Here is a 21086-nt window from a genome sequence, read left to right on the forward strand (position 1 = left end):
AAATTGCAGTAGGTTCATGTGTAGTGGCATGGGCCATATGCCACTATATTCTTACTTATATTTTTTACTCTTAGAAAATATAGTCAGATGGTATTATTCTTGGTGTTTTGTGGTTTATAGTTGATATAGAGTTGTTATTTGATTAAGCTGAATTATTTATAGGAACTTTTGGAATTTCTGCAAATACTATTCAAAGGTAATAGTTTTGAAAGTTGAAATACATTGCTACTTACATAACCTGTGTGTTTCTTGTGTCGACCCTTTTATTCATATGCCTATAGGATTTTCTAGTTTGTCTCACAAATCTCACTGTTTCTCAGGTGTTTCGTAATTGTACTAATTAATCATAATCTCCTTTTTGTTATAAAGTATCAAGGATAGGCTGTCAATTTTAGGATCACTCCTAATAACTTTTGAAAGATTAGATGTGGCAGTTTACCTAATGGAGCAGTAGAGGTCAATAGAAGAATCTGTATTCCCTTCTAAATCCTCTTTTCATATTGTGTTGATATTTTTCCCTTTGATAGGTAGTCTCTAGAAGTCCATGTTGTGACAAATAGGTCTGCCAGGGTTGTTCATTTGTAACTCAGTGCTCAATCCAATGTCTCTTATTTCTTCTAAATCTAGGTAGCGTAAAGCCATTATTGGTCTATCTTTGGGCATCCAGAACAGATTTCTAGGAACAGGTTTCCATCTGATCCTGAGATAGGGAACTCTGCAATTTTGCTAACCCGAATTATTCTTTTAACTAATGCCTGTGATTTGTTTGAGTATTTCTCACATTACTCTTTTACGCTAGGTTGATCTTCAAAAAACCAAGCAGCTTGTTGAAATGTTAATTCATATTTTGGTTTGCTCTTGTTCTTGCTCCCCCTATTTTATTTTTTGTCATTTTAAGTTAAGCAGAGTCCTTCGTGCTGCTTTTCTTTTTTTGTACACTCGTCTTTCTTAGTGACAGATTACCTGTCTTCTCAGAGGAAAAAACAATCCTTTTGTAGAACCAGTATCCTCTGGGACATGTTCCCTGTCTGGAAAACAGTAAATCTATCTGAAACTTAAGTCATTATTTTCAGAAAAATCCATTTGTTCTTCAAAAATTGCAGTAGAATTTGTTGGACAGCGATTAGTATGCAATGGCTTGCCAAGGACCGTCCTTTGAATTAGGTATAATGCAAGACAGTTGATAAGCATATATCCTTAAAGAAAGAAAGAAGACATTGCTGAAGACTGTCATAACACCTCTACTAAATATAAAGATCCTGTTGTAAAATTGAGATTGTTGAATAAATATAATGTCTAGTGAAGCACTTATCATGTGTGTGGTAAAAGGCTTGAAAACAATATCATTGTGTTATGTTCTGTAGCTAATTAATTTTTCAATTCTCTGTGGTTCATTCTATAACATCTTGTTTAACCAATCCTTTATATGTATTTTGGTTTTGATTTTAAACTTTTATTTGCTTTTGGTGGATTCTCCTTGAATTTCCTCTGGGCTTCCTTAATTCCATGTTGAGACTTACTTGCTGTGTTTTATGCTAGGTTTACAACACAATTTAAATTTCCTTTGTCTGTGGGATACATGTTGATGTAAATAAAACACCATTGATCTTACCATTTAACTATATTTTTTCCTTTGTCTTTCTGCTTCCTGTGGTGTGAGAAACAATGGGAAAGGGAACTTAGTGGCATGGTAAGTTGGTGAACTAGTCTTTCACCACTGAAGATTTAGGTCTAGGATTCAGATGCAATTGAATATGAACATCTCATTTCCTAAGCTACGCTGGAGAAAGATGCTTCTGAAATTTTGGATGCTGCACGTCAACAGTTTGAAATACAGTAAAACTGGTCTATCTAAACAGACTTTGGCTCTTGCCAGTTGAGAGTTACTGTTAGTCATGTCTTCTTCCCTTGGCATGACTCTATTAATTAGTTGGAAACTTTGCATTAGTTATAATTAAAACTTTTGTGTTCTCTGTCTCATGGTCTTCTCCATTTAGTGAGTAAACTGTTGAAGAGAGATTATCTGTGAGATTGTTAAATCCATAATTGCAGCGATTTCAGTTGTGAATGTGAATAGCAAAACATGCTCTCTGATTTAGCTACTTAATGCTTCATATTCTATTTATACATATTGTATACCCACATATATATGTCTGTATATGCACTTTTAAATATATGTGAAGCATTTTTAAAAGAACTGCTAGTAGCTGATGTCCTGGGGAGAGTATTTATAGCCCTTTTTGTCATTCATTGTCACTGGAAGATTGATTTGTAATTTATACTTATTTGGAAACAGGTCTGTTAATGGACAAACAGTTTTACAGTTTTGTCTTTTTTTTTTTTTTGGATGAGCTTGGTATTTTCACTGTTGTAGCTATTTTATACTCTGGATTTTATATACTCTGTCCATTTTAAATGTACTTCTTCATTTGATTATGAAGTCTTACTGTTTCCACTTTTAGCTCCTTAACTCATCACTTTCTTCACTGTAGTTTGAATTATTTCTTGACTTCCTTTTAATTTATTGTGTTCAGATAAGTAATTACTTTTAGGGGTTTTAGTATAGTTTCTGATCCAAATCAGTACACTTTCGGATAAAATTTTAGTAGATGAACTTCGGCCTAAAGTGAATGCCATTTAACATGTAATTTGTTTTCTCACTTTAAAATTTCTGGGTTTTTCTCTAGTGCATTCCTTTTTGGCCTGAAAATGATGCCAACAAACTGCTTGTTAGAGTTGAAAATTCTGATCTCCCTCCAAAGAAGATAAATTTTGATCAGCAAGAAAACTGTCTCCTACTGCATTTAGACAACAAGGTAAAAATGGTTGCCTTTGCAAATTAGGTAAAACAGTATAAATCACTGTTTCATTTCCATTCTCAAAACTTTGTTTTCCCATACAATCAAGTATTGCAAAACCTTATCTGAGAAAAAGATTATGTTTACGTAAATGTATTCTTATGCTCTCTTTCCTGTGTGTGTACACACAGATATAAATAGGTATTCTGTTTAAGTGCTTCTCTGGGAAGCAGTTCTATAGAAGCTGAAACACAGATTGTTTTGCAAGTATTGTCACTCTAGAAGTATTGTATAAGTTACTCTGAAAAGTAACTGACTCCACTAAATTTACTTTTATGTTGCAGGTAGTCTCATCTAGTAGTAGTTTTTAAATATGTGAGTGATTTTAGTAGTAGAATGTTTTTGAGGGCATTAATGCATATGATTCTGTAAGGAAGGTTCCTCTACTAGTAGCCTGAATTTTCACAGTATGGAACTTGTGCAGTTTTGATTACTAAGTGAAATACTTGTTAACTAGTAGTTAGATCAAGGAAATATTTTGAAGATAAGGTAAAATGGCTTGTTTGTTTTACTATTTGATGGTTTTATCTTATGAGAGGAAAAGTTTTTCAAAACATTTAAATTACATTTGGGTTGCTGGAAATCCATTCCATTGTTACTTACCTAGTAATTTTTACAACTGATAGCTTGGAGGAATTACAGTGGATGTTAACCTGACTGAACATTCTACAGTGATTACCTTTTCTGATTACCATGATGGCGCAGCTCCGTTTCTGTTGATAAACCATACTAACGACGAAATTATTGAGTACGGACAAAGGTATGTATGAAGAGTTTTAGTATAGATGTCTGCATAGAGACATGTGAATTGTAACTTCATGTATTGTAAGCATACCCATCTCTTAAGAAAACTGTTTTTATCTCTTAAGAAACCTATTTTTTTAAAAAATGGCTGTCTAATTTTGTCGGAGCACCCAAAAATCTCTTGCTTGGTAAGTTGAAGGTAATGTATTGTTAGCAGTGTTATGTTGTGCTAGGTAGTTGTACGAGTAAATAACCTATTTTGTGAGCTAAAGAAGCTCTCTGATGTCTTTTTTGAATTTTGTGGCCTTGCTTTCTACATTCCTGGTGAGGGCAAAGAATTGTGTTTGGCTTTTCTGGACCTGTGTGGGTGCTGACTGTGCAGATTAAGTAAAAAGTGAGCTATGAATGCAGTGCTGACAAGAGTAAGCATACCTACAGGATTCTTGTACTGTTTCTTTTTAAAAGCCAAACAGTCTCTAGCTTTTTTCCCTTTCAGTCATTCAGGGCAATGTTGTTTAAAGATTTTTACTTGAAAAGTGGAAGACCTACTGGTCAAATCCTGTTTGTTTCCTGTTTGTCTGAAAAATACAATTGTTTACTTTGGCTTTTATCTGTAAAGACTAGAAATTTTTATCTTCCTAGCTGAATTTTGGGCATCCTTATCATAAATTTAATGAGAATAGAGTAGTATATTTCAGTTGGAAGGGGCCTGCCGCGGTCATGGTCCAACTGCCTGATCACTTCTGAGCTGACCAAAAGTAAAAGCATGTTATTAAGGGCTTTGCTGAATGATGGGCTTGGGGCATTGACTCTAAAGGAAGCCTGTTCTTATGCATTTTACCATTCTTACAGTAAAGAAAAGCTTCCTAATGTCTAGTCTAAACCTCCCGTGGCACAGCTTTAAACCATTCCCATGTGTCCAATCACTGGATCCCAGCAAGAAGAGATCAGCACCCTTCCACTACCTCTCTTGGGGTAGCCCCCTTTTAGACATCAGTAGAAGACAAGTCTGCCAGTTTTTAACTGTTTGTGAGGGGAAATGGATTTTAAAATATGTTTGCACGAAAATATCCAGATACTAAACACTGCACTTCAGCGAATCATAGGGGGAAACCTTTCCTAAACAATGAATTTTGAACCCACATTTCTTATCTTGAAATATTAATGGTAGGCGACACAAATCCTGAGTTTTTCTTTCAGTGTTTAAGCTCTACTGTCTGGAATTTTTTTCTACTTTATTTTTCCCCGTTAATCACAAGTGGGAAAGAAAATGAGTATTTAAAGTCTACTGTGTATATTTTTAAAATATATGTATGTATTTCGAAGTATAAATGCGTGTTTTTATAACTGTCCTGAGCATGGTTTTGTTCATGTTTTTTCATGCATAATGCTATTTTTAGTTTTCATTTTCATTATTTGAAAATATAAGTAAAATGTTCTTTTTGAAATGCTAGAATGCAAAGGTCATTAACACAAAATATTTGTTGACATTTGAATTTAAAATTACTTTGTTCTAGCTCCCTTAGTGAATTGGAAGACTGCCTTCAGCCCAATAAGGCAGTACTGTATACTTGGGCAGACCCAGCAGGATCTAGGAAATTGACATGGAAATGTGGAAATAGAACCGAGGAAATTTCTCCAAAAGAGGTATGCTTATTATTGAAATCTCCTTTTAGTGGCATCTAATTTATTGTCCTGTTCATCAGTGTATGTATGAAACTTCATATTTAATGAGTATGATTAGGAGTCTCATATATGAGTTTCAGACACAGAACAGTACCAACACCGTATTTGCCAGAGCTTGTGCCAGTAAGCGTTGTCTTCAGTTGAAAAGTGTGTGTTTGTGTTAGCCTCTTGTAAAATGTCATAGTTAATTTTTTCCTGCACCTTAAAAATGTCTTCTATTATTTTTTATGTTGCCAAGATGTATGCATTTGCTTGTGGAGTAAAATGATGAATAGAGTTCTAAAAACATTTCCTCTCTTGTTTGTAGGACAAAATGGAAATACTCAGAGTGGATTGCAGAAAAGCTGTCTATTTAATGTCATTTTATGAAGGTTTGCAGCGTATTGTCCTGATCACTGAAGATGAGAATGTGTTTAAATTGACATATGAAAGTGTAAAAGCAGAACTAGCAGAACAAGAAATTATTCTGTCTTTGCAAGATGTTGGAATTTCATTGGTTGATAATTACTTAAAACAAGAGGTGTCCTACATTGGAATTACAAGGTAACTTACTTTGTGTGCAGTGGTTTAAAATGTTTAACTTTGTGGGTATTTTCACTCTGTGAGTTTTATTTTGGGTTGTGATGGAAGAGGAACAAGAGATTTAGGTTAAGAGTATTTAGAACTAAATCACTCTATTTTCCTGGTCAAGAGAAATGTTTTCACTGTTTTATGTTAATGCATATGCTTTCTGTATCTGTGTATTTTTGGAATATATATTTGTAACTCTGTGTGGCAAACTTCCCAATATGCTGAACAGAAGTATTTCCTGTTCATGTAGTTTGGCAAGTGATAATAGAATTTCAAACTGTAAGGTCTGTGGTTAGTTTGTGTCAGTGGATTTTTCTATCTTCACTACAGGAACAGTTGCTGAATTCTGTGTTGGAAATTTTGATGCAATAGCAGCTTATAGGTCTCTTTAGTTTTGATTGATAAATTATGGTGATCCAGAGCACTAATACTTAGATTTCCTAAGAAAACATTTCAGAAGGAAGCAGAAAAGAAATTATATAATGTTTAAGAAATGTGTGCTATCATATATTCAAACAGGGGCTCCTTAGAATGTTAAGGGACACTTACATATCATTGCCGTAATCTACACATTTCTGTATATTCACAGCCACGAGGTTGCAAGAGTGAGAGTTGTTTTTTCTTGATTAATTTTTTGCACTGCACTGTAAAATAAACAAGCAAAAACTTCTTATACACGTATACTTCACACAGTCACATCTCTCATTTACAAAGAAAATTCCAGTCTGTGCCCTCACCTGAGAAACTGTGCTCTGATATCTAAACAGTGGAAACACTCCATTAAAAGTGACATCTGATTGCCTAGATTCATAGTAGTGTTGAGATTTTTTTGGTGTTGGTGTTTTTGGAAGAAGTCATCCATAGTCAGTGGTCTAGCAATGCTTATAGTTGGTATTGTTTTCTTGTCAAACCCTGAATGGATATCAAGCTCTGGGAAAATGGATGGCAGTACTGAAATTGAGCTTCCTTTTTTAGGAGGAACAAAAAGAAAAAAAAAGACAGGGAACAAAAATAAGGGGGGAAAACTCCCAGCAACTTCAAGGCGTTACTCTGTTTTGTAGCTGTTGTTTTGTGTTTTAGCTCACTTTTTTATTTTGGTGATTCTGCCATTGATGTGTCTGAACACAGACACAGATGTAGCTAAAAGGGTTTAGTGGACTGTCTCAAAACCTGCATATCTGTGGAAAGAGGAAACATCCTGCACCTGCCTGACAGTGTTGATTTCTCCTCTGTTTTATGCCAGACTTGATGATGTCGGAGGTCCTTTCCAACCCGGCTGATTCTGTGATTGAGTGACTGTAAGATGAAATTAGACACAATAGTTTCTCATAGAAGCAGTGGAAAAGAGTCCAATGCCCTTTAAAGTTGGTTAATTATTTGTATTAATAAAACTCAGAGACAAAAGAAAAGAATTGATTTAGAGATAACTTTTAAAAAAAAAGCCCAAACAAGCAACAAAACCAAACCCCCCACCATAAAATCAGTAGAGGAAACATGTAAACCAAAGTCACCATCAATTGATTTAGATGGAATGAGTGAAGAAACAAGCTATCAAAAATTGGAGGCAGTTCAGGAGGTGTTTTGTCTTGACTTAAACTTCTCGATTTGTAGTAAATTTAAAATGCCAAAATACATACAGGAGTATAAGCAGAAAAATACATTGAGATTGTACAATAATGGATGGCAGTGCTATTGCAACTGAGCTTCCTAAATATCATTACATACCTCTCTTCATCGAAGTATGGAATTATACTGACTCATTAACTTTTCTTTTTTGTATCATATTGGAGAGACTGGCTTCTGCTTAGTACCAAGAAGGCAGTGGGTGATTTGGGTCCCACTACTACAGTAGTGCTTTATGATATTGTTTTTCATTCCCCAGTTACAACCTATTAAAAGTGATGCTACAGTAGCTGAAACTTGTTTTGAAATGGCTAATACATCTCTTTTGGTCCTTTGTTTTGTTTTCAAAGTTCTGATGTGGTTTGGGAGACAAAACCGAGGAAGAAGTCAAGGTGGAGACCAATGAGTGTTAAGCAAATTGAAAAATTAGAACAAGAATTCAAAGACTACAGTGAGCTGAGTCCTTCAGAAAATAAGATTATTGAGTTGGAATCAAATGTTTCGGTATTACTGATAGTTCTCTAATTCTTTTGTTTGTATGTATACACTAGAAAAAGATCATATATCAATTTGGCTGACTTCCAGTGAAATTTGAGATATATCAATTTACGCAATCCATTTGGATATCCTTCTTCATCTCTGTCTTTAAAAAAATTTGGAAGGAAATCCACAAACATTTGAAAGCTTCCTTTTTGTTGTTAGCCTCTAACTTTAAATTGAGATGTAACATTTTTGCAGGTCTTGATACTAAATATTCATAAAACTACAGTAAGGAAGCTTTGCATTTGGTTTATGTATTATACCAGTAAATGTATTAGTTTGGGATTAGTTTGTTTGTTTTAGCATAAAATCTTCTATTTTTAAGATGGCTTATTATGGGATAATTCAACTGTCATTCAACCACATATAATTGAAAAATAATTTCAGAAATTATTCTGGAATGTTGAAGCACATTATACTCCAAATGCTCAGTCCTCTTCTATAGAAAAATTCTTAGATGCTCCTCAGAAATGTGTTATCAGAAAATAAACATTGCATAAGTAAAGCCAATATTTATCTCAGTCATAGACCATTATACTACTCAGCTTTTCCTCTAGAAAGATGTGTATTAAATGCTAGTAACTCCCAAATAATGCAGTATTTTGTAATTCTATTTCTATTGAAATTTGTGACAGAATTTCTAAGTATATTATAAAAAGCAGTATTTTAAAACAGCATACCAAATTTTCTGTAATATTACAATAGGTATGTTTAACTCCTAATGGAATGGACATGAAAATTCAACAACCAAATGAAATTCCTATCAGAAGGAATTATCTGCCAGCTTTAAAAGTGGAATACAGTTCATCTGCACATCAGAAGTCTTTCAGAATTCAAATTTACAGGATACAGGTGAGTCTTGTCAGAAAGTAGTGAATTACTTATTCAGAAAAAACAACTTTTATAGAAACTTGGATTCATTTTTAGAATTGTTTGAATTTCTCATGTTTTCAATTTTTTCGTAATCATTGGCTTTTACATCAGCGATTCTCAATCTTTGGAATATTACTTAAATACCTCTAGGAAAAAGAAAAAAGATAACTATGACTGTTTAGAAAAAAACATTTGCCATTCATCTTCCGTGCTTTTTCTTGGAGCTTTTCTTTGTAACCAGCAAAAAGATATGTACGGTTTCTTTTCTTGTTATGCTCAAGTTTTTTAAAACAAATCCTTTGTAAAAATTTTTTGGACCATGTACATAATTTTGTGGACCACCAACTAAGAAGCTTTTCTAAACTATTTGAATTGGATTATTAAATTTTTAAAATAGATATACTTGTAAGCACAATAGTAGCTTTCTTTCTGTTTTCAGTTTGGTGGAAGGCTGCAGGTAATGTTCATAATTCTTTTGTTTGTCCTGATTTTAAAGTATTTCACTATTGAAAAGCTAACGTGCTGCACCTTGTCCTGTCCTTACCCCTCTAATAGATACAAAACCAGATTCCTGGAGCCATATTTCCCTTTGTGTTCTATCCTATTAAACCTCCAAAGTCCATCACCTTGGATTCAGGTTTGTTGTTCTAGTTTAACATAACCCGTTTAAAAAGACAAAATAACTTATTTGTACTGAAGTTAACCATGTCACTTCTATCAGATGAAGTCTGTCTGAGCCTTCTGACTACAGATAACAGCACAAATACTAATGTTGGAGATAAGGAAGCAGTTGTGTCTACAAAGAAGATACACAGAAAACCATTTCAATAGTTAACAGTCAGAAGAAAAGAAAATTTCCTTTATCCATCAATATCTTAGCTTTTAAGCACATTTTTTGGCATGCTAATTCATTGCTTTTGGAGAGCATAAGCATGAAAGTTATGCTCAAATCAGGCTTAAAACGAGGTTTTGGTAGTTGCATTCAGACCACGGCTAAAACTTAATGCTGACTAATATACGAGAAGAGTTGTCTGCTGAAAATAAGAAAAGATAGATTTCTTGTTAATGTTGATGATAGCGAATCTGGTGCACTGTTTCTGTCTTGCTTGCATTTGGAGTTGTGGGGCATTGAGGATTGACTTTAGTGCATCTTTAGTCTTCCATTATTTCCCTACTGCTTCAATATCTTAATCATGCAGTACATGACCTAGTGACCTATCTGAAATAACCTTAACTAATATGAAAAGAAATGTCTAAACTCAAAATTATTTATATACTCTGTAGATGGAAAATTATATTTTGTCTGTTTTGTATTTAGCCTTCCGACTTCTCCATTGCTTGGAGCATAGTGACATTGCTTGCAGTGTCTCTCTACTATGTGATGAACTGAAGTCTTTCATTAAATTTTTCATACCAAATTCACTTGAAAGATCTGAGGAATATCAAAAGGGATTGTGGATTGAGACAAAAAATAATGCTTTAATTTTTTGCAGAAGCTAATAGGATGTCAGGTGTTCATTCTCAATATGATCAGTTTCAAGCTACAGTGCATAAATCTGCAGAATTTTTTGTTCTATTTTGGGTTTTTTTGTTTGTTTGGGGTTTTTTGTTGTTTGATTTTTGGTTTTGTTATTTTTTTCTTCTATTTTGGTTTTTGGTTGATTTTTTTGGTAGTTGTTTAGTGTGTATCTTTGTATCAGCAATTGGAAAATCTTATTCCATAACGAAGGAAATTATCTAAATCTAAGATTATATCAGTATTAATTTGCTTTTAAATGAAAATGGTGCATTTTAAGAGGTCAGTGAAATAGCATTTCTATGTTGCATTTCATCTTTGCCTTCCAATTCCTTTTTGTTCCTGCTCTTTTCCCTGACTTAGTTGTTTGCCAGTCATATCCATTCTGTAATCCTGCTTTACAGGATTGAAAAAACTCTGAATGTATATGACATTTTCATATTAAAACTATAAAGTTATGTATAACGTATGGCAGTCTGTGCTGATCTCTTTTTATTTTACAACTTCATAGCACCAAAACCATTTACTGATGTCAGTATTGTCATGAGAACTGCAGGACATTCACAAATATCTCATATTAAGTAAGTATTTTGACATGTTCCATCTCTTCTGCTATTGATTATGTTTAATCAAGCTTTAAAATTAAAATTATTATAGAGGCAAACATAATGAAGGGTAATTTTAGCACCAACTCATTCTTGGAAAGATCAGAGCACTTTAAGAGAGATGAAAGCTCAATGCCTTTTGCTATCCCCATAATTGCAGAGCAAAGCAAGGATTTTTAGGTGTCTTTTTAATGCAGATTTTAGTCTTCTTTAATTTAGAAAAAAAATCTGTTTAGTGGTGGTATGTAGAGTGTTAAATGCCACTACGTGATTAAGATGGTTCTGTTTACCAGAAATGTGTTTATCTTACACCTCTGTGGGAGGCCTTCTTTTCACCAGTAATGATGAATCCCTCAAAAAAACCCAAACCAAAACAAAAAAGAAAACAACAACAACAAAATATTACAAAAAAGCCCCACACCAGAAAAAGCCGCCATAAAACCTATACCTGAAATTAATACATAAGTGACCTAAATATCCTGTATTAAGTGTTACACATTTTTGTAGAATCCTTAATATTTTTTTTTATTTTATAGGTATTTTAAGGTCCTGATTCAAGAGATGGATCTCAGATTAGATCTCGGCTTCCTGTATGCACTTGTTGCGTTGTTTACACGGACTGATTTGCCAAGTGACCCAGAGGTAGAGACCTTTTGTTGTTTGAAGAGAACTAGATTTTAAAGTTGTAATTAGTCAAATTGTATTAAAAAAAAAAAGGTTTTCTGTGTCCATAACAATGGTTAATTGCTGTGTGTCTAGGACTGGTATGAAGCTGTGAGTTTTTTAATTACTGTTGCCTGAGACAGATAGTAAGCTCTTTCCTTTATCTTCATCTTGAATGCTATGGAAAGAAGGCTTCAAAACCTTACAATACAGGGTAAATGAGAGGAATTTGTACAATGGAGAGTATAAGCAGTATTAGTCAATGTATTGTGTCTCAGTGACAAATGCATGCTAGTTTAATATATTCCAACTTTTGAAGTAATATTCATTTGAAATGCATTTACAGATACAACATTTCAAAAAGGATGTTGAATGTCTTCAAGAAGAACTGATGAGTGTGTCATCAATGGATACATCACAAATCAGCTTGTATGAATACTTTCATATCTCTCCAATTAAGGTAGTCCTTTTTCACATTACAATGTGTGTTTGCTCTCTGAAGATTTGTCTCCTGCAGGATAATAGGCACTGGAAATGAAGACATATAGAGGTGATCAAAACAAAAAAAGTTCCAGGAAAGTGCTTTCATTGTTACCACTACCTTAGTATTTCATTCCTATCCATTACTTCCTTTATAATGAGTAATGATTTTTCTTTTTATTATGTAAGATTTCCCTGCAAAATTCTCTAGTTTGTGTGCAGACAGTGTGTTGTGGATTGGAGGTTTAAGTAATTTCTGAATAACATGTACAGCCAGGGTAACAAACACTGTTAAAGCTGTGAGAGTATCTTATAGTTTCTGTAGCAGTACTTAAGAGAATCTCATCTCCATCTCATAGGAAATAAGTAAAAGAATTATTTTAGTTTCACCTCTTTGCAGTATCTGGTGAGATCTTAGAAATTATATTGGACAAGAAAAATTGCATAGAGGAAATAGGATGGAATAAATGGGCTTCAGGTTCTAATATGCTGATTAGTCTTTAATGATTAAAAATTAAATGACAATAATTCTCCAAGATGAGCTGTGTATCATTGAAATGAGCTATAGTTAAGCTGTGTTATAACATAAATTAATGAGTGGCACATGATATTGTCTTCAGAGAATCAGCAACAGACATAACTTCTTTAAATCTGATTTTGAACACTACTGAATACAGTTGTGCACTATAGAACCATTTGAGCAATTTTCCTGAATGTTTTTGTTTTGAGACTGTCGTAATTTCTGTGAAACAAATAATTTGATTATTTCAGGTGTGCACAGGTGGGATTTTTCTTGTATGCATATTCCAGTGTTTATTTAGCACCTGTAAAACTTGTGTTAGTAATTATTTGTTTTCAGGATTTTGTTTTACACTCTTGCTTGGACATCATGCTATGTTATCATTTTCTGTCTGCTTTGATTTTGAGTATAACTTACAGAAACCTAATATTTTGAAAACAAGCTAAAAACCTAAATTAAAGCTAAAAGAATCTGGAGACCTTCTCTGAAAACATGAATAAGCAGCTTCTATTTCCTGTTTTCTTAAAGGTAGTTTGAATTACTCAGTTTGACTTTTTGTCAGTTGGTTTTTTTTTGGCCTACGTGGTGTATTTATGTACTCTGTTACAAAGTTACTGCTTTCAGTCAAGACCAGGAATGTCTTAACTCAATTTTTAAATAATCTAAAATATTATAAAGGTAGAAATATAATATTTTTAATAATGAACCTTGTTATTTCCCAATCTCATTTTTTAGTTACACTTAAGCTTTTCACTCAGTACGGGTGGAGAAGATAGTAATAAAGAAGAAGGAAAGAATGAACTGATACCACTTCAGTCCTTGAATCTCCTGCTGAAGAGTATAGGGGCCACCCTCACAGATGTACAAGATATTGTTTTTAAGTAGGTTAAAAATGTGATTGTAAAGATCACTCCCAAAGATTATACCAATATTACATATGTTAATATAATAAGGATTTACTTTTTCTCTTTCCTGTTTTTTTAGGTTGTCATTCTTTGAACTCAGGTATCACTTCTGTACTACACAACAGCTCCAGTCAGCAGTTGTAAAACATTATTCGAAACAGGTTAGAATATTCCAGTAAATTTATATTTTGCAAGTGTTACTCTGTGTTTTTGTTCTGTGAAACTGAGTAAAATTACTTGTATCTAAGTACAAAGGTAAAATAAACACATATGAAACAATTACTTATTTAAATTTTACTTCCTTTATACTGGGGAGAAGTGACATGGACAACAATGCAGCTTGCTGGAATGGGTAGGGGAAGCAAACACAATGCAGCTCTGATAGAACATAATTAGCATGAAAATATTAATGCTTTTTCTTGGACATTAGTAGCATATGAATTTTGCTTCCTTCTTGGCTTTTATATACTGTTGAAGTCCTGTCATCCAGTGGAGAGAATCCAACACACACACTTGTGCATGAAAGAAGTCATCATCTTCTATCCATCCACCACTGATAATAAGGGATTCTTGGGACATTTTAGTTTAGTGCTCTGTCCATCTTTAAAGGAGAAAAAATCAATACAGTATTTTGACTGGGGAAATGAGTTATCTCTTGTTCTCTTTCCCTTACTTTTCTCAGAGGGAAAATTTGGCGTTTAGGAGACGCGCAACCTTTTTTTTTTAGAACAAATTACACTTCATATAGATGCAGTTACAACATTTTGCAGCAACTATCAACAAAATTTTCTTAGCATATACAAAGAGACCACAGTTTGTCCTGTTGTATGAGAGAAATCTATGTAATATGTTGGCTTTGTAAAATCTCAGTAACTTTAACAACAGTTACTGCTGAAATGCTTTTAAGTATTATTGTTTCTTTGGCTGACTTAGTGTGGTTTACTGACTGATTTTCTCACCTTTTTAGTACAGCTACTACTTTTCCAAGTAATTTTGTGGGTTTTATATTAAACAAATGTTTCTTTCACTGTTTCTAATCTGTAGTTTTCTAAACTACACTGTTTGCCTTTGTTTCAGTGTAATTTAGGAAATATTTAACTAAAACCTCTTTATTTTAGGCTATTAAACAGATGTATGTTCTTATTCTTGGCCTTGATGTCTTGGGTAATCCCTTCGGATTCATAAGAGGCTTGTCTGAAGGAGTAGAAGCATTCTTCTATGAACCATACCAGGTAAAAATCTCTGCTGCCTATTTATGAAATGTAGTGTAGAAGTAAATAGATAGGAGTTGTATTGAAAATCTATATTAATACCTGTTCAGGTTTTAAATTTAGATTTAGAATTCAACATTTCAAGTGAAAGTGCCTGGAAAACTCAAGTGAGATGAAGAGAGGGAAGTCCCTCTAACTTAACTCACAAATGACCGTTCCTTACGGTTCTTACTTTAAAATAAATCTGATCGTTTTTCCATTCACCTTAAAATAAGCAGAATTCAGGGAATTAATTAGTATTCTAAAATAGTCTGTCATTCTCTCACAGGGCTTTTGTGGGCACTTTCACACTTTTTGCTCAGTCTTATCTTCTTGTTCTCTTTGTTGCATATAAATCCCAATAAAAAAGTAAGATTTAAAAATATATAATGCATACTATTTGAAGCTTATCATAAATATGTCACTTTTTTTCTCATAGGGAGCCATCCAGGGTCCTGAGGAATTTATAGAAGGAATGGCACTAGGACTTAAAGCACTAGTAGGGGGAGCTGTTGGTAAGTTTCAGCATTGTGATGGTAGTTTGCTTAATAGTCAGCAATAGAGTTGAGTATTTGTAAATTGCATTGGAATTTTAATTTGATTTGTATTCCAATAGGTGGATTAGCAGGTGCTGCCTCAAGAATCACAGGTGCTATGGCAAAAGGAGTAGCTGCAATAACCATGGATGAGGATTACCAGCAAAAAAGGAGAGAAGCTATGAATAAACAGCCCACTGGTCTAAGAGAGGGTATCACTCGTGGTGGAAAAGGATTAGTTTCTGTAAGGAGGAAAAAAAATACAATTAATTTTATGCAGGCAAAAGTAACAAGGGGCTTGTTGTAGTCACCAGAGTTGTTAGTTTTGAAATTTTTTTAGTTAGTTAGGTTTTTGTTAAGTTTTAATTGTGGTTTTGCAAATACATAGCCTCAATTGAGTCATAGTTTTAAATAAAAATGTAAGAGGGTAGGAGAGAAGGTAGAAATTGTGAAGCATGTGCCTCTAATTCTATTAGCTTGGAGTGAATTTTAGAATACTCCCAACACATGTACTTTGAGCCTATTCATCAATGAAATAGAAAGAAAAATGCTAAAAATGAAAAATATTACCTGGAAGCCTTTTGGTAATGTCTGTTTTGTTTGTCTTGGTAGGGTTTTGTCAGTGGCATAACAGGAATAGTTACAAAACCAATAAGAGGTAAGTTTGGGTCTTGTTTCATTAACTGTTCACATCATGGTAAATTCTTCATATTTGATGAGACATTGTAAGTCTGAGATATAAAACTCAGATTTTATATTCCTGCTGATTTTATATTCCTGTTGTTTGTATGAACTTCGGATGGAGACTGTGTAGTTGTGTATCAAATAAGAGTTGTATTTAAATAGTAATAAAGTTTGCTACGATTGTAAGAAAAACTCAGTGTCTTACAATGATTTATTGCTCTTAATGCTTTTAGGAGCTCAGGAAGAAGGAGCAGCTGGTTTTTTCAAAGGTGTCGGAAAAGGCTTAGTGGGAGCAGTAGCTAGGCCTACTGGTGGAATCATAGACATGGCAAGCAGCACATTTCAGGGTATTAAAAAGTAAGTAAAATAAGTCTACAGGATAACGTATGGCATGAAACAGACAGTAGTACCAGTAGTACATTGTGTCTTCCTATCACTTCTGTGTTATTTACATAATAAATAGGTGGCTCTTTAACAAAATACACAGTTGACAGCATTTAAAAAATAGCCACAAATCTCAGGTATTTCTCGCATTACTGAAAAACTAGTTTTAAAAGCCTTCATGATTGGATTTCCTTCAATTGCTGATTTTTAACTTCTACCCAAAATAAGGAGATAAAAAAGACTTCTCAGATGAATCTAAAGTTACTTTATATATTATTACTATTGTATGAGATGAGTTCCAAGACCACCAGATTATGCTAGGATCTGTCATGGTCGTTCAGACTGAGAACTGTGTTAAGACTGCATTTGAATACTTGGTATTTTCACTTTAATGAATTCATTGCTGAAGATTATCTCACACTGTAATGTATAAAGAAGTAGGAAACAGTTTTGAGGAGGCATTTAGTAACTTTGTCTGAATACAGCAGTTCAATGGCTCTGTTCTTAGTGAGTTAGATCACTTTTGCTACCATAAGATTGCCAGTCTCTTTTGTTTTCCACTTTAAACTCTTTAGCAGAGAAATGCAAGAAACATATCAGAGTGGAAGTTATGTATTTTACAGTTGTCTTTAATTTTGAAGATTTGAAGTACAATGGTTAGACACTAATTAAGTATTACAGGCACGTGCTGTCCTGTGCCATCTAGTTTGCTAATAATGATTCTCTGAAACAGATTTCTGAGTCTGTTACTGTTTCACAGGATGTCTACTTCTTTGCAAAAGTACATATATAGACAATAACAGTTGCTGTACTAGGACTTGAATTTAATTTGTATACGAAATAATTTAGAGCCTTAGCTAAATATTATAGTTGAGTAGAGATATTGATACATATCTGAAGTAATCTGTTTTATTGTCAGAGTTGCAGATTCATCAGAAGATGTGATAAGCCTGCGCCCACCTCGCTTCTTTGGTGAAGATGGAGTTATTAGACCTTACAGATTAAGAGATGGAACTGGAAGTCAAATGTTACAGGTGAAGGAAAAATGAGAGATAGATTGACATACATTTAAACTCATCTTACATTAAAATAAATATTTTAGAATTTCCCATTTCCTAAATTCCCAATCTGCCCATACCTAGTAACTCAATAGTCAAGAAGTTTCATTTAATTTCTTAGGCGTATGACCACTTTAGGGATACAACTGTGATACACTTGCTGCTGTGATACAACTCTTGAGGAAGACACCATAATGTCTATCAGTATATCTATAGCAGTTTGTGCAAGATACAGTGCATTTTGAAAGAAGAACAAAGTTTAAATGTGCAATTAAAAAGTTTTATGCCTTTAAATTTTATTTTTTTATAAACAGTGATGATAAGTACAGATACTTTTTCAGTAATTTTACAATACATATTTTAAACAGTGACTTTTAAATCTCAATTTTATGTAAAACAACATTTTAAAGAACCTGGGAATAGCTGTACTTGTGTCATACTAAAGCCATGAAAGAACCTAAACAGTTCTGAAGTGGAATACTGTTTGCATGAAGAACATGCTAAGCAGCAGTTATTCTTTAATGATTCATCTGCCTCTTAAGGAAATTTGAGAAATAATTTCAATTGTGACTCAAACAGCTTACAGAGTTTGTTTTTTCCTCTGTTAGAAATAAACCTGCTTTTTAGAAATGTTCAGGCATAAGAAATAAAGCAGTAATTATTGATTGCCTGAATCTAAACAGAATTTTAAAAATACACATAAAGGGATTCACAGTGTGCCATGAAAATGTCATACAGAAATAACCTTTTAGGAGAAGTAGGTAAGAATGAAGTAGTGTTTGGAAGAGCATTTTGACTCACTTTGAGTATTGCCATAGCTGTTTGTTTTATGTCAAGTTCCACTCTTGTTTTTGTTTCTTCTGCATTTCATCAGTTTGTCTCTCATTTCTGGTGGAAGAGGACTGCCCTATTTGTAGCACCTTAGCTGTGTTCACTATACCATTCACTGGTGATCTAGTTCAGGAGACTATGAAAGGTCTTTGATAATATTATGCCTCTGCCTTTCTTCTAAGGAGATAGCTTTAACTTGTGCTCTCCAATTTAAAGCTAGTGCCATAAAGCAGTTTTGCCTTAACTAGAGGATAGTTAGAAGCTACTACTGATGAACGGCATAAATTTGTTACTAATCTTTTTGGTTTTGGTAAGAAAATAAATTTCAAAGCATCCTCTTTTCTGTTTTAAAGTGTACCACTAAAACAAAGGCTCACAAACAACAGAGTCAGCTCTAATATGCAGACTTCTCTCATTACTGTACACTGCTTTTCCTTCTTAAATTTGTACATGTTTGTGTTTTGTTTTTTTTCCTGAGAAGTCTTTACAGAATTTTGCAATATAATACGTAATTCTGATTTTTCGGTGTTGTATGGTCGAGTACAGTACCACCACCTTCCATTATCTAACTTACAAAAACATTAAAGCACGGCCCTGTGTGTTGTCTTTTATATTTTGTGATGGTAGCCACCATTTGAAAATAACTGAACTTGAAAAATTGTTGTTTCATATCAGTTTTCACTAGTATGGTTCCAACTGCTCTTGAAGAAATGTTTTCAAAGCTCCATGCAGGGTTATAATTCTCCCTGTAGACAGTCAGATCAGAAAGTAGTATTGTTTTTTCCCACACATTAAATTCTGCTACAGGATGTTTGGTGTCTTAATCTTAATTTAACTCTCAAGCATACTAATGTTTTTGATTCTTAATGTTTGTGGATCCAGAGCTGTTACTTTGTTTTGCATGGAACTTAGTGGATTGCATGTTCCCTATTTGAAACAGTTTGAATAGAGTAGTATTTTCTTGTGGGGAAAATAATTATTCTCCCCTTTTGCATTGTTTCTTTGCATACAGATCTGGTGACTGGTCCCACTTCAGTCACTGTATTGTAGCTTTTCAACAGATTACAGGGTTAGGTTGGAGTAAAACTTCTTTTAGCAATTTAGAGATTGAATATGCTGATTAAAGGAAATAGGATATAGGTTATTTCATGCACTCATACTGCGTCCTAAACTAGGATGTCACTTCAGAATTTCTTTGTTTTCTGGGGTTTTATTTTGCTTTAATTAACAAACTTTCTGGACAAATCATTACTTCTAAACTAATACTTCTGCTTTCTTCTTCCCTTACCATGCTTTCAGAAAAGACAGGCCTACAAAGAGTGGACTATGACTCACAGTAGTAGTGATGATGATGACAGTTAGGATAATGTGGATGTGGATTGTTACAGATATATATGGCCTTTGTCACATTCCTTTGACCTTTAACGTTTAAATGTTGCTGCTATAATTCCCACAGAGTGTTGGGATTCTGTGCTACTAAATTCCTATTTTTAAAACTGTGAATAAAAATGTGGGGATAATAAACTGTATGGTGATGAGTGCTAGGCAAAGGAGCAAAGAATGTAATAAAAACAGTCTTACAGATAAAACTGTACATTAGGTAAAACAGTATTGAATAATATGAAGAAATAAGTGATACTGTGACTTAAGAGTTTATTTCCAGATGTATTTCTATCAACTGTGTTTAATGTTTTTGCATTTAAATAAGTGTTTGAGAGGGTTTATTTACAATTTAGTAGTTGGATTGCTTTTAAATGTGTTTAGTAAAACTTTACTGAGTTTGAATTATTGGTGTTTAAATGCTCTTTGACTGTTTTATTCAAATATTTCAGAAGTATTTTGTCTGCTTTTCTTCTAAAAATAAACATGTCTAAAGTATATCTAAAACGGATTCATCTGTTCTGTTCCAACATTGTTTTTCATGTTTCCTGGAACTAGATAATGTGAAAACACTAAATGGCTTATGAAGGTATTTAAAAGATAACATACATACATTTTGCAAGGAACATTTAACATAAAACTTTAATTTTTCATTTATAATTTGTTTTACCATAATTTTTAAATATTTTGTGTGTGTTGTGGTATCGTTAAAGGTGTGAAATAATGTTATTTAGTTATTTTTTTTATTCTGACTATAAATTGGTTTTGGTTTCATAGGAACAGAAAGGTAAAAAATCCACCCCAGAACTAAACACCATGTAAAAATCAGACAGATGGAAAAAAATACCAGTATTTTTACAAGACTTTGTGTAGGAAAACATATGTAACATGCAAAAGTATTTAGTTTTTTATTTACCTAGATATGGGAGGTGGCAGGGAACACTCATCCACTACAATTCTATATTATAAATTCTACGAAATACCTTTATAAGTTACTTGTTTCTTTAAAAGATTATTTATTCTGTATTCACTGGAATGCTTGCACAGTTTTCTCATTCTTTTTTGTGGTTCATTACTAAATTTAAATTTGTGTTGCTCTTTAAAGACAACTGGCAGCAGATATTTCTGTATCATTAAGTATTGTAGTGATAATTAATTCTGCCAACATCTGAACAGTTAGAATTGCTCTAAAGCAATAAGAGCTTCTGAAATGTTTGCATATTTACCGAAGTAATGTCATTTTGTTCATTGTCTGTTGGCTTCCAGTTATCAAAATGCTGAGGGAAGAACCATTAAAAAGCATTAAGACTGCTTATTCTGGCTCTGTGCATTCAAAACCTGCTGTACAGTCTGATCTCTTGGGCAATTACCCTTTGCCTT

At 33.4% G+C, this 21086-nt stretch overlaps 1 protein-coding gene across 12 annotated transcripts in view; it reads left to right on the forward strand.

Annotated features, from left to right (window-relative positions):
* VPS13A (vacuolar protein sorting 13 homolog A) overlaps positions 1-21086 on the forward strand; it is a 105765-nt gene that overhangs the window by 71589 nt on the left and 13090 nt on the right. For 4 of the 12 annotated variants that reach the window (XM_064641308.1, XM_064641312.1, XM_064641311.1 and 1 more), the window contains exons 51-69: positions 1661-1690; positions 2688-2816; positions 3485-3618; positions 5120-5249; positions 5596-5831; positions 7832-7985; positions 8727-8873; positions 9450-9531; positions 10922-10991; positions 11552-11657; positions 12025-12138; positions 13414-13559; positions 13663-13744; positions 14702-14815; positions 15273-15348; positions 15450-15613; positions 15982-16027; positions 16287-16410; positions 17357-17471. In XM_064641308.1, coding sequence (XP_064497378.1) covers positions 1661-1690; positions 2688-2816; positions 3485-3618; positions 5120-5249; positions 5596-5831; positions 7832-7985; positions 8727-8873; positions 9450-9531; positions 10922-10991; positions 11552-11657; positions 12025-12138; positions 13414-13559; positions 13663-13744; positions 14702-14815; positions 15273-15348; positions 15450-15613; positions 15982-16027; positions 16287-16410; positions 17357-17471 — 2199 coding nt within the window. The other 8 variants (XM_064641310.1, XM_064641309.1, XM_064641313.1 and 5 more) reach the window with 8 other exon arrangements.

Source organism: Pseudopipra pipra, chromosome Z (genome assembly GCF_036250125.1).
Source record: "Pseudopipra pipra isolate bDixPip1 chromosome Z, bDixPip1.hap1, whole genome shotgun sequence".
Taxonomy (NCBI): Eukaryota; Metazoa; Chordata; class Aves; order Passeriformes; family Pipridae; genus Pseudopipra; species Pseudopipra pipra.